Source organism: Pelophylax lessonae, assembly GCF_965119305.1.
Source record: "Pelophylax lessonae genome assembly, chromosome: 4".
NCBI lineage: Eukaryota > Metazoa > Chordata > Amphibia > Anura > Ranidae > Pelophylax > Pelophylax lessonae.
The window spans coordinates 137723123-137740535 of record NC_138771.1 but is presented as its reverse complement, the minus strand read 5'-3'; the positions used below and the strand labels follow the sequence as shown (position 1 = coordinate 137740535).

The 17413-nt window shown below is 39.5% G+C and overlaps 1 protein-coding gene across 1 annotated transcript in view; it reads left to right on the top strand.

Annotated features, from left to right (window-relative positions):
• Nucleotides 1–16227, top strand: part of DAPK2 (death associated protein kinase 2) — a 106078-nt gene extending 89851 nt beyond the window's left edge. The window contains exons 8-10 of the mRNA XM_082255128.1: nucleotides 7682–7834; nucleotides 11216–11261; nucleotides 15558–16227. Of these exons, the coding sequence (XP_082111254.1) occupies nucleotides 7682–7834; nucleotides 11216–11261; nucleotides 15558–16202 (844 nt within the window). The 3' untranslated portion in view covers nucleotides 16203–16227. The remainder of the gene's footprint in view (nucleotides 1–7681; nucleotides 7835–11215; nucleotides 11262–15557) is intronic.
• The last annotated feature ends 1186 nt before the right edge of the window (nucleotides 16228–17413 follow it).

Here is a 17413-nt window from a genome sequence, read left to right as displayed (position 1 = left end):
TTCCTTTGACCTCATGATTCTCATTTGCTCTGACATGCATTGTGATCTGGAAGGTCTTATATAGACAGGTGTGTGGCTTTCCTAATCAAGTCCAATCAGTATAATCAAACACAGCTGGACTCAAATGAAGGTGTAGAACCATCTCAAGGATGATCAGAATAAATGGAAAGCACCTGAGTTAAATATATGAGTGTCACAGCAAAGGGTCTGAATACTTAGGACCATGTGATATTTCAGTTTTTCTTTTTTAATAAATCTGCAACAATGTCAACAATTCTGTGTTTTTCTGTCAGTATGGGGTGCTATGTGTACATTCATGAGGAAGAAGAATGAACTTAAATGATTTTAGCAAATGGCTGCAATATAACAAAGAGTGAAAAATTTAAGGGGGTCTGAATACTTTCCGTACCCACTGTATATGTTATAGATAGTGGTCAATAAGAAACTAGGATGCATAATATCATACTAAAGAAAAAGCAAAATTGGCTATGTAATATATAAAGAGTCGCGTGCATGAAAATATCATGCAATGTCAGATTATGTAAACAGTACAAAATACAGAGTTTTGGAGCCCCCCTAATCGGGCAATATAATCCAGAAATAAATTGCTATGACATATGTAGATAAAATGATATAGTGGATAGGGAACTACGGCCCTGAGTTCCTATAATGGTGCCTCACAAAGTTTTATATTGTATTCTAATTACCTACAGTACTAGTAGCTATTTGCTACCCTGTATACCTATTACTTACTACCCCTTGCAAAATTTAGATTTCTGGTTTCTGACAGTTTGGCTCAGCCCCTGCACAGGAAATACTGGTGTTTTGTGTCTTCTTGAAAAAATAAAATAGAAAGACAATTAAAACAAACAGTAAAGCCTCCAAGGATTTACTTGGAACTAGATATTTAGGTTGAGCAAGCTATGTAACATGTTAAAAAAATATCTTAAACTGATTCATTTCAGATAATTTTATATATGTTTCTCCTAAACACAATAATGTATAGTTTGATTGTGAACCATTCCAAAGTGTTGTAATTAGTAATTAAAAAAATAAAACGCTACACCCAATGCATGTCCTGCAGCTATTCGACACAACACACTCTTCCAAACATCCTCCTACTCGGGAAAAGTTGCTGAAAATCATTGCAGAGTATAGTTTAAAAGTTTAACAAACTATTTTTATTTTTTTTTCAATAAAATAATAAACATGTAATACTTACCTGCTCTGTGCAGTGGCCCCGAACCTCCACATCCACCAGCACTGTCCACTTCTCCTCTGTTGTGTCTGCCCCCATAGCAAGTGCTTGCTATGGGGGCAGATGTGCGGGCTCGCTCCTGAGCCGGACTCTGTGTGTCTATATACACATGGAGTCAAGGTAGGTATTTAGGAGGGCTGGAGAGGAGTCTAATCTTGGAAGGTTTTTTTTTGCCTAATGCAGAGAATTTCTTAAGGTAAAAAAACATACTGCCTTTACAATCACATGATGAGGGCCAGCCCTTTGCTTGGCATCAACACTTACCTCAAACAAACAGGAAAGCATAAAGATTGCCGTGCTTCCAAACCTTTTTTGGTCCGAGTTCTCAGCTACATCATTCCCCTTCCTACCTGAGCCCCTTTATAGTACACACTATTACTGGTATGCCAACTAGACAAGAGGTCTTTACCAGGATGCTGAGGCATTAGTCAGTTTTTTTTTTTTATCAGAAAAAGGTTTTATTGTACATAAAATCACATATTACAAGCATTTGGAGCCAGACTCATTGAGGCGTAATACAGAGTGTCTACTTTGCGCTCTCAGCGCATGGCGTAATTGCAAATACGTGAAAATATCGGTTACGTAATACTGGGAATTCCATACACAGTTGGGAGAGGGATTTAAATTCTTACCCATTATATAATTGTGCAAGATATTTGATGCCAGCAGCTATCCATACGGAGCTATTAGGTAATTTACCTAGTTCACTGTAAGTTCTATTATCCCAGATAGGAGTGTTTACAATAAAACCCACTATACCCATTCTATGCTTTAATTCTGTCCTGAGTTTCACTGTGCGATAGTCTGACGGTGTCTACGGGAAGACCCATATCCAGTTGGGACATAGCCGAGTACACCACCATAGAATAAATCAGTAGGGTCCTAGAAGGGTCAGCCACAACTGGTAAATCCCAGCCTGCCATATGTTGTAGCTATGCAGCTTGAAAGTACGTAAAAGAGTGAGGAACTGCCACGCCACCTTGATCCTTAGGGTATTGCAGGGTAGTAATTTAATTTGTGCTACTCCATTTTTCCATATTAGGGCACAGTATTGAGAGACTCTGCGGTCAAACCAATACAGAGGTATCCATTCTGGGGCATTATGAAGGACATACAGTATTTGAGGTGCCCATACCATTCTGATAAGGTTAGCACTAACTGTTACCGATAAAGGCAGCTTGCACTAACTGGCACATTTATGTTTGAACATAGAGGTTTAGGATTTAGGGATATGTAGTCCCCAACATCTTCTGTCACTACTATTCTGAGGTATTTAAAGGACTGGACTACTTCCACCTGAGATGCCTCCTCTGGGAGGGTTGACAGCAGTGGATCTAACAATAAAAGGGACAACCTCTGGCAATTGATGGCGAACCCCGAGAATTGCCCAAATTGTTCTATAAGCTGCATGACAGTTTTCAAAGACCCCTCTGTGTCTTCAAGATATATTATATTAAATGTCGCCTGGGGAAAAAAGGGAAAAGTTTATCGTTCCTTTTTCCCTACGAAACCCCACTATATCCGGAGAAGCCTTCACTCTGCCTGCCAACGGTTCCAGTGCTAGGGCAAAAGGTAGAGGTGAGGGGGGACACCCCTGTCTAGCCCTCCTATAAAGCGGGAAGGCCTCCGAGAGGGAGCCATTGATTCAAATTCTCACTGTAGGAGCTGAGTTAAATAGTTTACGAAAGTTGTAAAAAAAACCTGCTGATAAAAGTTCTGTGCCTCCATCCAACTATGTTCAGATGCGGGTGAGTACCAAGGTTTCCCAGTCTTTAGTGGCTGTTTTAATGCAAGATATTTGTTTTATGATGAGACCCGGGAGATGGGCTTTAAGAACATCCGAAACCACTCCCGGTGAAGCTGTATCTTTATTATATTGTTTAAACAGTTGTATTGCTTTGGGAATAGGGTAAACAGCTGGGAAAAGGTTAAGCCAAAAAGGATTAACCTTCCATAGCTTTTCCCCAGTACCACCAGGGACAGCGATTGATACCCTCAACAAGGAGTGATCAGAGATGCTGTGTTACACATAGTCAGCTAAGTAATGCCAAAGAGCTGGACAGGCAGAGATCTATACGTGAGAGGCCCTTATGTGTGGCTGAATAACATGAGTAACACTTCTTGTCTGGATATTTTTCTCTCCACACATCTCTCAAGCCTAGATCTGAAATCAATCTGGCAAATTGGGTGGGATCACCAGAACCAGTAGCCCAGCCCCCTGAAGGCGTGAATCTATCCAGGCTTCTATCCAGGAGTTTGGTTAATCCTCCCAGAACCAAAATTGGTATATTAGGGTAGGGGGCCATAAATTGTGCCAAGTTTTTTAAACTGTCCAGGGAGTAGGGCGGAGGGACATAAATATTCGCTACAATGCATAACATCCCAGCTATTGTACATAACAGAAAAATATATCTACCCTGATCATCCACACTGAATTGTATTAGATGAAAGGGTATAGTATTTGAAATGAATATACTGACTCCCCTGGAGTAGGCGGTGTGCGTGGAGTGAAACTGCGTCTGGTAGGCGCGATTATTAAGCAGGGTTAGAGTGTTAGATTAAATATGCATTTCCTGCAAACACACCAACACTGAGCGGTAAGATTTCAAAGCAGAGAACAATGCAACACGCTTCACTCCATCACCCAACCCCCTCACATTTCAGGAGAGCAAGTTACACTTAGTCTGCATGAGAATAGTTATATAATAAAAAGAGGCTACCAAGGCATACACTGCGGGCAAGTCATACCAACATTAAAAGTAACCTGGAAATGAGGTGGCAGTTGCTTGTTAAAAGTAAAGTCCAGAACCTTCCAAGGTCCCACAGGAAGTTCAGAGTTATCAGACGTCACCAGGAAGGACAGATATGAGCTTTTGGTACTTCTTAGGAACGCAGTCAAAAAAAGGAAAAAAGAAAGTTTTGTGCGCACAGTTCAGAAAAACAAGAGTGGTCCCATTGTGGGCCACTATAGCTCACAATAATGGGGACAGGACTAAACAAAACAACAGGCCAAGTCCATAGTTCCCAAAACCGGGTAGCAAATGTCATAAACTAGGCGTCCACGCAGGACAGATAATAAGGGGGGGCCCCAACGACACTGGGTTACCTGTAGTTCCGAAGGAACATGCAGAGTCCACTGAAGCAAACACTGTAACTTAAACGAGAGTATCATACTTTTCTTGCCACCTTACAGGAGAAAAAGAAATAATTAAAATAAAATTCTTTTGAAAATAAGTTCTCTTGAAAGTATGTCAATTGCTTTCCGCCACTAGGCACTGACACAAAGGCTGGTAGACTGTCATTCAGGTATTACCCATCTTTTTTAGAGTATTCTCCACTCGATTGAGCCAATCAGATGCCGCATTGGGATTGTCAAAAAAGTGGGTGTCATTATTTGCAGCCACCCGCAGTCGAGCTGGGTATAGCATGGCGTAAGTGACCTTAAAGTGTCGCAACTGCTTTTTGACTTCGGTGAATTTTGTTTTCCCTGTATTTCTGCAGAAAAGTCCGGGTAGAAAGAAATCTGAACATTATATCTCCCCCTTGGTTCTGGCCAGGTATAGGGCAGTATCTCGATCTTTAAAGTTCAGAAACTTGAAATGGTCGCAGCGGTTCGCCAGGGCGTGGGGGCCTCGCAGGAACCCGGTGAGCCCGCTCTCATGCAAACATAAGGGAAAATGTCTCTGCCAAAGGTTTCTGTGAGTCAGCGTTCAATGAATGCAAATGGGTTCTTACCTTTAGCCTTTTCCAGAGTGCCTACTGCCCTTACATTGTTTCTTCTAATTCTGTTTTCTATATCCTCTAGGCGAGCTGTATGATTAGAATATTGGGACTTCACCTGGCAAACTTCCTGTTGTAATGGTGCTACAACATCCTCCACTGTGCTCATGTGGCCTTCTAGAGCTGCCGTGTGATCCCTCAGTTTTTGCATATCTTGTCTGACCAATGTCAGTTCTATTTTCACTCCTTTAATTTCTGTGGTCAATTTAGTGAGGGTAGCATTACATGAAGTAATTGCAGCAAAGATTTCCCTGAGAGTGGGTTCAGAATCCTGTGTGCTTGTGTCACTGGGCTCACTGCCTGAATCTAGTAAAGCAGAGGTACTCATTGTGTCCCAGGAGGATGGATCTACAGGGTCCTCCGGCCAGGCAGAATCACTCTCTTCCCCCTGTAAGGCATCAGGGACAGAAACTGGTAGTGGAAAGGCTGATTTTAGAGGGGTGTCCTTAGCAGTGGGTTTGGCAAGTAGTTTTTGGGCTGCTTCCTTGGCCAACCCGGACAACCGGCCGCCCTCTTCGATCACATGGTCCGGAGCCGCCTGCAAGTCTTTTCCCCTCTGGGATATTGTAATGGCAGAGCTCCTGATAGTGGAAGGAAAACCCAGGGTGTAGTAAAGCCTGAGCAGGTCGGGAACAGTGTGTACTGTGCTTCAGGAGGTGAAGGACTGGAGAAGAAGCAGGATCCTCGGCAGAGACAGTCGTCAGTGTGTCTCACTCCATGCACCGCAAGCCATGCCCCCCATTAGTCAGTTTTCATTGCTTGTAAAGGTGGTTCAGCATTTATGTGGTGGAATTCACTCACTTGAAAACATGGATTGAAAAGAGAAGACCATCTTGATAGTTTCTTCTGAGGGTATAAGAGACTCTTCTGTCAATTACCTTATCAAGCCTGGATCATTTTAGGGACCTCTGCACTACTAAAATTAATGTGTGTTGAACAAAGGCCATATAAAAGTTGGGTAAAGCAAACTGCATGAAAAATATTCTGGTTGCTGTTGCTTGTCACATGAAGAAGAGAAGAAACAATTGGGAAGTTTTCTTGTGGATATACACCAGCCACCTTCCTGCTGTATGTCTTCGGTTCTGCAGAATCATAAGGCATACTATTGTATGGCAGAGCTCCATTATACTGTACATGTATGATATAGAGGACAAACAACTTGTCATGAGTTTGTTGGGAACAAAGGTTATTCCCTTGAAGAGGATGTGAAGGGTAAGATAGAATGGACAGTCCTAGAGCTTGATTATTGCTGTTCATGTACTGTCTTATTGAAGAAATATCTGTAGCTCTGTACCTGGTACAGACATATTCTGTAGATTTACAAAAAGTTCTTGAATCTGTTAACAGTTATGGCAGTAATGCAACTTCATCCAGGATCCTTGACAGAGTCTGGGATTATTTGGTGCATAGTTTTGCTGCCTGTCTTGAAACCCTACAAATGATAAGTGGTTATTAAAGGGGGGACAGGAAAAGGAGACATTTTAGCACGTATATCCTTGTTGGGAAGGTATGAATGACCATGCAGAGTACATATCTCAGAGAGATGAGTATTTCTAAATTTTTAAAACTCTAATTAAAGGCAAAACCTTTTTTTTGGACCTTTGGATAGAGTGGAGAGGGATTAGGACACCTGTTTTTGTTGCTGTCCATGCCCCCGTTAGGGAGAATCACCCTCTCTTTTTGTCCAGTTTAACTTTTGGATTTTCCCCAGAAATAGAAAAAGGGGTAAATCCTCCAATGGGGGCACTATATCTGTTAGCTCAAATCTCGTCAGGAGGCAATTTACAAGATGATATACGGCCCTTCAGTCCCAACTCTCCCTGTATAGTGAATTCCCTCTCTCCAGCCGGGAGATGCGAGGACACAGAGCACTTAAGCAAGGTGTAGACACATCTGTTTATTTCAAGTTTCTCTCACACATTTAAAGGAAATTTGGGCGGCAAAACCCCGTTTAAACCATTTACAATTCATGGGTCAATTTATCAATAGAACATATCTCACACAAAACAATAGAAGAAAAGGTCCTTGTGTTCCCTATACATCTGTGTCAATATGAGGTGTCTTGTGTCATAAATTGTGTTTTGTGGGAGAGCCGATCCGTCTGTGTTCAGCTGTATGATGTGTTGACATGTAAGTAATTGTCAATGAGTTTAGGTGGTGTCAGTAATTTCTATGTGAAGCCTTAACTTGTTAAGTGTCCGAATGAATGAATGAAAGGGTGTTTAACATGTAATTACCTATCAATGTCTCGTCGTCTATATGCAAAATATCCAACTGCCAGGTGTAGTCTGGCTCGTTAATATGTAATTGCAAGGGGCCCACATTCCATTGGAAAGTGGGCATGAGCTGAAATATATTATGAAATTAAATATAATATTTTAGTAAGGCACGGTGATACACTCTTTCAATATCTGGTAACCTGGGGGGGGGGGGCTTAGGGGATTCCCTTAATTTGCAGCGATTTCCTCTCACTTCCTTTTTTGGCTATGGGACAGGAAGTGAAATGTCCCCCACAGGACACAGGTGGAAAAAAACTGCAGGGGTTATAACCCTCCCTTATGCTATCCAAAATGAAAAGAAAAAGTTTGCCTATAGTTCTACTTTAAGCTAATTATTTATATTTTATGTAATTGTATCATTCAGGCTGAGTGGAGCATCACCATTCTTGGGAGAAAATAAGCAGGAGACTCTCTCTAATATTACTGCTGTTAACTATGAGTTTGATGAAGAATTCTTCAGCCACACCAGTGATCTGGCAAAAGACTTCATCAGGAAGCTTCTTGTGAAGAATACAAGGTGACACAAATGTCCATGTTATGTTAATGCCACTTGAGTACACCCAAAGGAAAATAAAATGGATAACTTTTGCTTGTTTTCGCTGTAGGTAAGACCTCATCTGGAATATGCAGTTCAGTTGTGGGCACCAGTTCTTAAAAAGGATATTGGGGAACTGGAGAAAGTGCAGAGAAGGGCAACCAAACTGATAAGAGGCATGGAGGAGCTCAGCTTTGAGAAAAGATTAGAGGAGATTAAGGGGGGATATGATCAACATGTATAAATACATAAGGGATCCATATAGTGAACTTGGTGTTGAGTTGTTCACTTTAATGTCAACACAGAGGACAAGGGGGCACTCTTTACGTCTAGATGAAAACCGATTTCGTCTCCAAATACGGAAAGGTTTCTTCACCGTAAGAACTGTGAAAATGTGGAATAGACTCCCTCCAGAGGTGGTTCTGGCTAGCTCACTAGATTGCTTTAAAAAAGGCCTGGATTCTTTCCTGGGTGTACTTAATATAAGTGGGTACTAAAATATTTTATTAGTTAAAGTTGATCCAGGGAATATCCGATTGCCTCTCGGTAGGAATCTTTTTCCCCTGCTGTAGCAAATTGGATCATGCTTTGCTGGGGGTTTTTCGCCTTCCTCTGGATCAACTGTGGGTATAGGATTGTGTATATGGGATTGTATGGTTGGGTTTTCAATACTGTTTTTTTTTTTGTTGGTTGAACCAGATGGACTTGTGTCTTTTTTCAACCTGACTAACTATGTAACTTCAATGAAAAATTAATTATATTTAAGTGGTGTATCGGTATAACCTTAACTACACTTAAAACTATACCCTTCCCCTCCTGACACTTATGCTTACTAACTTGTGTAAGAAAGATGTGCATACCTACTCTGGTACGGTCAAATAATCTTGATTCCCTGAGTCAGCCAGCACTGCTGCAGGGGAAAGGAGGGAGCGCCGACAGCAGATGGGCCAAAGTAAGTCAATATGTTACGTCACCACTCAAGGCTGTACTAGCCGCTGTTTAGCATTCTCTCATGTCCCCTGTAGCACAGGGGAGATCATGAGACCCGACTGCTGTGGCCTGAAAATAGGTAAGTATATACTGTCTGTATATCTTTATTACACAAGTTAGTAAGCATAGGTGTTAGGAGAGGGCAGGGGACAGTTTTAAGAGTAGTAAGTGTATCCCAGAATTCAACTTTAAAGATAAAGTTTATCTTTGTTTATACCGATTACCAGTTTTAGTTAAAATTAAATACTGTCGTTTAGGGTACAGATATGGTATATTTCATTTATTGTCATTTCTAAAAATGCATTTCATTGAAAACTATTTTCAAATGTAATTTTTGTTTGGTTCTGTAAAAATTATAAAAAGATAGTTCATACCCTAATTTATGCCCCAACTGTTTAGAAGAAATATATAGTAAAGTATAACTGACCCTCTCTATTTGTGATGCTTACCATTATCAATGAAAGTAAAAAAAAAAAAAACATTTTGGATTGTCCCCAGAAAAGTAATAGAGGGGAAATTTTCCAATGGGGACACTAATTCCAGTGATCTAGGATCCCCAAGGAATTCCCTTAATTTGCAGGATTTCCTCTCACTTCCTGTTTTTGCTATGTGGCAGGAAGTGAAGGTAAACTCCCCAATGGGACACAGATGGCAACAAAATAAACTAACAGGGGTTATAACCCTCCCTTATTCTATCCGAAATGGAAAAAAGTTTTGTAATAGTTCTACTTTAAATATTTACCTTATTTTATATGGGGGCTCCTAAACATCTCAGTTGCCCTCAAGTGTAAAGTGGTGGGAGCAGCAACTAAATTAAAGCATATCTAAACGCGCCAAAAATGTAATACATTGCAGTTTACCAGTCCTTAGATGTCCTAATTTTTCATTATTATTATTATTGTTATAATACAGGATTTATATAGTGCCAACAGTTTGCTCAGCGCTTTACAACATGAGGACAGATAGTACAGTTACAATACAATTCAATACAGGAGGAATCAGAGGGCCCTGCTCGTTAGAGCTTACAATCTTAAAGGGAGGATCAAGTGATACAAAAAACTTGTTTACTAAGAAGTGAATGCACTTACAAATTACTGTAGCATATGACCACAGTATAACCATATGTCTTACAGTTGCACAAACGTTTTTTTGGACCGAGATTTTGAGTTTGAACACTATTTTGTTTATTTGGCACATTAATAATTTTTATCACTGTTCTTTATCGCTGACAATTTGCATGTATGAATGATTTGCATTATTTAAAGGGATAAGCTACATGTTAGCACTAACTGTGAGTTTTTTGTGCAGTCTCCTGGGGAAAGGGGAAGGGGGGCAGAATTGGTCTACAGGTATGTACTATACGTTAGCAAAATGAAAAATTTATACTAGGGCTACTTGTGTGCATAGTCTTTTTTCTTAAAAATATGAGCTTAGCCTTTAGCCATAGCTAGAATGCGTTCTTGTCCATGACATTAGAAATACCAGGCTATCCCCCCATAGAACAAACATGCTGTAAAGTTCTCACTTTGCCAGCACAAGTATAGGGATGACTACTCAACATGAGCAATGCTTGCTGGCAGAAATGCTTGCGTGACTTTACCTTTAGTTTAAAAAAAAAATAGGGTTTGCATCTTGTTCTTATTATTTAATGTTTATTTCGAATAGTAGACAACAATGTAAAGTTAACAACATGCTGAATTTATGCAAAAAAATACTTAGGTGCAAAAAATATGAAATAACTGGTTCTTTCTGTTTTTAAAACAGCATGCATTAAATACATTATTCACTTTATTCATCAGTCACTTGTTAAGGAAGGGAGAGAGGAAGTTGCTGCAGAGTATTGTAATGACTGCTAAGTCCTTTTGTTAGCTGATCTGTCCTAATAGGGACACAAATGTCAGATACGGATAGTGCCCACCCTCAGGCTCACATTTCTCCACCTGCTGTCACCAGTAATAGGTGTGCACTACTGATCCCAGTCCACAGTGCTTGTCACTGGGAGAGAGTTCAGCTCATCAGCATGTTATAGTTAACATACAATTACTTCTTCACAGGTAACAACAGAAAGAGTAGGGAGCTTTTGGTATTTTCAGTGAGTATGGTACTAATAGCTGCACAGACCTTTAGTGTAGGATTTTGCGTTGTATTGTTGCATCACACTTTATTCTTTCAAGAATTGTTTGTTCAAAGGTAAAAGCAGAATTTAATTGCACAATAGTGGGACTATTTGCAAAACTGTTTTATCTGATTTGGTTTTTCTTTTTTTTTTTTTAATGCCCTTGGTCACTATAGTATATGTGTATGTGTTATGTATATGTATATATATATATCACTAGTAGGATCTGTGCTCATTTGTTTTACTCTTGTTTTCAGGAAGCGTCTCTCTATCCAGGAAGCCCTGTCTCACCCATGGATCACGGTGAGTATAATAGAATGTCCCTGCATGAAAAGATTTATTACTTGTACAAGCTGGCATGCTGACTAATGCGAAGAGCAATGTTTTTATGTGGATCAATATTTGTATTTTTAACAACAAGCACCTTATTGCCATCATCCTTTAGTATTTTGGGTAGTAGGAATGTATTTTATGGACCGATGTGCACTATAAACCAAAGATTTTTATGGCAGGCAGAGTTCACGCCATCAAAACATGCATTGATATTTGTTGATGAGCATTGCATTAACCACTTTCCTTCTTCCTTTACGGACCAGCACATTTCTACTACGAACCTGTTTTTTGATAATAACTTTGCAATTACTTAAAGTGGTTGTAAAGGCAGACGGTTTTTTATTTTATTGCGTTCTATGCATTAAGATAAAAAGCCTTCTGTGTTTAACAGCCCCCTTCAGCACCTCTAATGCTTACCTGAGCCCATCTTGTTCCAGCAATGTGCACGAGAGCCTCAGCCATCCAGAACTCTCCCTCCTGATTGGCTGAGACACAGCAGTGGCACCATTGGCTCCTGCTGCTGTCAATCTAAGTTTGCTAGCAAATGAGGAGGGGGGGCAGGGCCTAACCGCAGCTCGGTGTCTGAATGGACACAGGGAGCTGCGTCTTGGCTCACATGCCCCCATACCAAGCTGCTTTCTGTGGGGGCACTCGAAAAAGAGGGAGGGGCCAGCAGCACTGGCCAGGGACCGGAGAAGAGGAGGATCCAGGCTGCTCTGTGCAAAACCCCTGAACAGAGCAGGTAAGTATAACATTTTTGTTTTTTTTAATGAAAAAAAAAAAAAAAGACTTTAGTATCACTTTAAGAACAACCACAATAACAAAGAAAGGTGTGATTGTGTGAAAGTATATATTTTATTCTATAGTGTGTTTTGTTTAAAATTACACTGAATTAATTATTCTGGTACATAGCATTACAAAGTTATTTACAAATGAAATAAAGGGGGTTTTCAATTTCTGCACTTTTTAATTGTGACTCTAAAAACAAACCGACATATTAATGGTTAATAAAAGTGGAATGAAAAAAAAAAAGGAAAATAATAGTTGAAGGGAGAAGGGGAAGAAGTAGGTAATTCTGGCTAATTAGGGTAAATAAGGCTTTAAATGGACAAACTTTTTTTTTTTTTTTTACTTTGTTTTGTTTTAATTGACATCATTTGCAGATCCAAGTCTGTCTCTTCGATTTGCAGATGAATGAAGCAGAGTAGATAGAAGTGTAAAAACTTTACTTTGTATTCCTTTTTTTACTCTGAACAGTTTTGATAAACACTCAGACCATTCTTTTCTGGCATAAACAACACACATCTCTCCTGCGGCCCTTACAATGGTGTTACTCTAGTCTCTTGTCCTGGCAAATCCCCATAAATGCCACGCTGCTGCCCTCACAAGACTGGGGGTGTCTGAACGCACTAAAATTAAGAAATAAACAGAGGGCCCACCTGCCTAGTGCATTATCCTCTATATATTGCTTTATTGAATAAACAAATGATACTCACAAACATACGCTTGAAAACAGCATAACAAATAATAGGCAGCTATATATAAATGGTATCATGTTCTAGATGTAACGTCCCACAGTAAGACTGGCTGACGTGTTTTGAGGCGTCGCCTCTTCTTGCAACTTACACGGTATTTGTGCATCAATTTTTTAAATGCTTTTTTTGGGAAAAAAACTGATCATGATTTAAAAAAAAAAAAAAACAAAACACTAAAGTTAGCCCAATTTTTCTGCATAATGTGAAAGATGATGTTACGCCGAGTAAATAGATACCTAGCATGTCACGCTTTAAAATTGCACACACTCATGGAATGGCGTCAAACTTCGGTACCTAAAAATCTCCATAAGCAACACTTTAAAAATGTTTACAGGTTACCAGTTTAGAGTTACAGTAGAGGTCTTGGGCTATAATTGTTGCTCTTGCTCTAATGTTCACGGCGATATCTCACGTGTGGATTGAACGCTGTTTACATATGTCGGCATGACATATGTATGACTTCGCTTCTGCATGTGAGCAGGCAGGGACAGGGCCGCTTTAATTTTTTTTTTTTTTATACTTTCTTTTTACAAAAAAATTTTGATCACTATTATTCCTATTACAAGGAATGTAAACTCCCCTTGTAATAGGAATAGGACATGACAGGCCCTTTTTAAGACCCCACATCTCTCCTCTAGGCTGGAAAGACTGAGATAAAAAAAAGAAAAAAAAGAAATCTCAGCCTTTCCAGCCGAGTACAGTGCAGTGTTTACATCTGCTGGGCCAGATGCGACGTCATAACGTCTCGCCCGGGCCTCCAAAGGTCATAGAGACTGCCAGGGATCACTCTGGTCCTCAGTATTCTCTATGGTAAACTTCCGCCACCATCAGAATCCTTCTCTGGCTCACCGATTGCATGGGCGAGCCGGTAGAAGCACCGGAGGACGACCAGAATGGGGGGGTGTATGGCTGTTCTTATGGTACAGGGAATCGCTGGCTGAACAAAAATAATATCTGAATGATGCCTGCAGCTGCAATCCAATGTGGTGTGAGCAGGTCCAGTGGAAAGCAGAGTATTGAACAGATATTTGAACATGCAGAAAAGTTGGCCGCAGTATCTCTGCTGTAAAAAAGCCTTATGGCCTGGCAGAGTGTTGCTCAGTATACTTATTGTGTTATCTCTTACAAAAGAGCTAGCAGAGACAGGCAATGAGATCTATATTACTTCATTGTTGCATGCTGAAAATACAGAGCTGCTTTGCAGAGTACTCTGTATTTGTATACAGCAGAGGATATAGGAGTCTGTCTTTAATCACAGCCTTCATTGAGTTAACTAACCCTATACATATTTGTGACAGGGGTCACTTTGGCTGCGTGGCCCGTGGTACCCAGCTTACCCTAGAGAGGTTGGGAAATCCCTCTCTCAGCCCCCTAGGCCCCTCTTAAGTGTAAGTCACCCTGTGTCTATTAGGGACTCAGGGTGACCAAGGAAATGATAGACACCTACTTAATGGACATTGAGAATATGGTTTGGATTACTTCAAATGGGACAGAAATATTTATCAACCATATATCTCAAGACATATATGAAGACTATTCCTAGCCTGTTTGATTCTGAACATATTCATTGAAAGACCTGGTCACATTGGCCTCTGTTCCATGTTCTTCAATGTAAGAGACGGACAGTCTGTTACTGGTGGTCTCCAGCTATTGTCTGTTTAATAAGGTGTTCTGTGTTTATATGTAGGATAATGTGTAATGTATTTTGTTTTAGCGTGGTTGCAGTGCTGAGTTAATTAACATGTTTGATATAACATTGTCTAGATGTGGATTCCCATTCACCTATTGTTTCTGTCCAGATGGCTAGGTAATTAGTTCAGGTTAATTATATTTATGTACACAATTTAATCTGCATAGCATAATGTAATCAGGCACCTGACCTGGTGGGGTAATCTGATCAGGAGGGGACGTCCTCCTGTGTGGTATATATTGTGTGTGAGTCTGTTCAATAAAGCTTCCAGATCTATACAAGCTAAGTTCTGGCTAGTTTTGTATGGGGGAGGCTGTAATATTTGATATCTATGTTCAGACTGGAGGAAACGGTAGTCTGACGGAAGCCCACAAGCACAGTGTGGGTCGCGGTTCCGTTACAATAGTGAAAAGTCACTTAAACTGATTCCTGGAGTTTTGCTGTCAATTCTACTTTTGCCCAGACTGCTTTGGATAAAGATTTGGTGCGTGGTCCATTAGTGTTGTGAAATCTTCCACACATTTCAGTATGCTGTGAAATTATAAAACATGATTGATCACAATCTTCTGCATGTTTGCTTAAACTATAGTATGGTGCATAGGGCAGCAGAGCAAATAAACATTACTGTTCTTTATAGTATGTCATTATTATAGCAGTGTTTGCTTTAGAAAACATAAGGATTGTGCAGTAATACTTACAGATTAGAATTCAGGCTATGCAACTGGATAATCAAGAAAAAAGAGAATATTGGGGGTGAACATTTTGGGAATATGTTATAATCCTTGAATTCAGAATTCCCTCACAACTGATACATACTAACGATATGATCACATTGCTGTGGTGTATTGTGTGCAGTGAAAAACTCTACTAAACCTTTTACTAGGTGTGGATTGCACCCTGTCTTGTTCCTGTTTTATTGCATCCGTGGATGGTGTGACTTTCATACTGGAGTCAATTACTTGGCATGAATTCGTGCAACTAGGTGTGCAGAACACTGCATGTTCCTTTTCACTCTTCTTACGTTTCCTTTTTTACTTAAAGACCCTCCAATCCAAAGAGGAGAACAAAGTCCACGATACAAAGAGAACGGCAATGAGAAAACTAAAGGCTAAGAGACTGAAGGAATACACTATGAAGTCTCATTCAAGCATGCCACCGAACAACACTTACGTTAATTTCGAGCGCTTTGCTAAGGTAGTTGAAGAAATGTCTGGTGCAGAAAAAGAGCTCAGTTCATTGACAGTCAACTATGACTCAATGCAGGAAGATGTGGAGGCCTTGATATCTATCTACAATGACAAGGAGACCTGGTACAAAGAGGAAAATGAGAACGTCAGACACAATCTGTCCCAACTCCGATATGAGTGTCGTAAAGTGGAATCTATGAAAAGAAACCTTCATCATGACATGCTCTTGGTGGAAACCAGTATTGTAAATCTGTCCGGGCGGTACCATGATTTGGAGGTTAATTATGAGGTTTTGAGCAAAGAACTAAAAGAGGACATTAAGCAGATTCAGGACTTATTGGATGGATTCCATGATGGAAGTGCAGATTATAGCTGTGGAAGCTTTGACTCTGTTTTTAACAGAGATATAAGTGAGTCATTTTTGAACCTTCTGAATGGCCCATGCAATGAAGATCTTTTGCAGAGACTGAATTTGCGAGTAACAGATCCTCGGTTATAGCGTACCCTCAATGCAATATGTAATTATATATATATGTGAACATATATACATATATATATATAGAAATATTGTATTGGAACACAGTTTGTTCAGAAAGCACCTTGTTTTCATATTTATAAGTGGAGTAGCTAAATGAAGTGTACATTTTGTAATGTAAAGGTTTTTAAAGTGAAACCTGCACTGAACTCTGATTTCCTTTAATATTTTGCCAAAAGTAAACTTACATAGTCTGACACCTAATTAATTCTTAAATGAATTATTTATTATTAAGTTATTAATTATTATTCAATAATTCTACTATCTAAAGTAGCTGCGCAGTAGGAAACAGGTCATTCTGTACTAAAAGGTCTAAAGCATCAGGGAGCTATCGATCTATCTTGTGAAACAACAGCATTATATAAATGCACAGATAACATATTCATCAGAATTATCTTTTAATATGTTTCCTAATTTAGTATAACTTTTTTTAAATAAATGAAATCAGAATTTTAAAAGAAGGTGGCACATAGGCACATCTCACTCCTGATATTAAAAAAATAGCCTTTAGTATAGATTTGTAATTATTTAAAAAATGCAGCTATTGTAACTCCTTTAAATCTGTCTTTACGCTATCTTACCCAGGGCCAGCAAAGTGGACATTAGATGGAGTAGGTGGATATAAACTGTATGCAAAGCAGGCTCTATTGCTTTGCCCAGTGCAGTGTTAATTTTGGCAGCAAATTTCAATTTAGTTTTAGTCTTAGTCTTAGGACTAAAATGGCATTTTAGTTTTAGTCCCATTTTAGTCTTCTGCAAGTGTTTTAGTTTTAGTCGTATTTAGTCGACTAAAACTCCAGTATATTTTAGTCGACTAAAACGCCCTACATTTTAGTCGACTAAAACTTATTTTAGTCATCTATAATCAAATGGGTGTAGTTCAATTGTAATTTGTAATGCATTATTTAAGCATTTCTCTACAATTTCCAAACTCATTATATACTACTGCTGGTCCTGGAGTGAAAAATCTAATATGTTATTATTTATGCTTTGAGCATGCACCAGTGTTAATTTTTGGCAGCAAATTTCGATTTAGTTTTAGTTATAGTCTTTTGACTAAAATGCCATTTTAGTTTTAGTCGTATTTTAGTCTTAAGACTAAAATGCCATTTTAGTTTTAGTCGTATTTTAGTCACCTGAATTGTGTTAGTCGACGAAAACGTTTTAGTCGGTTT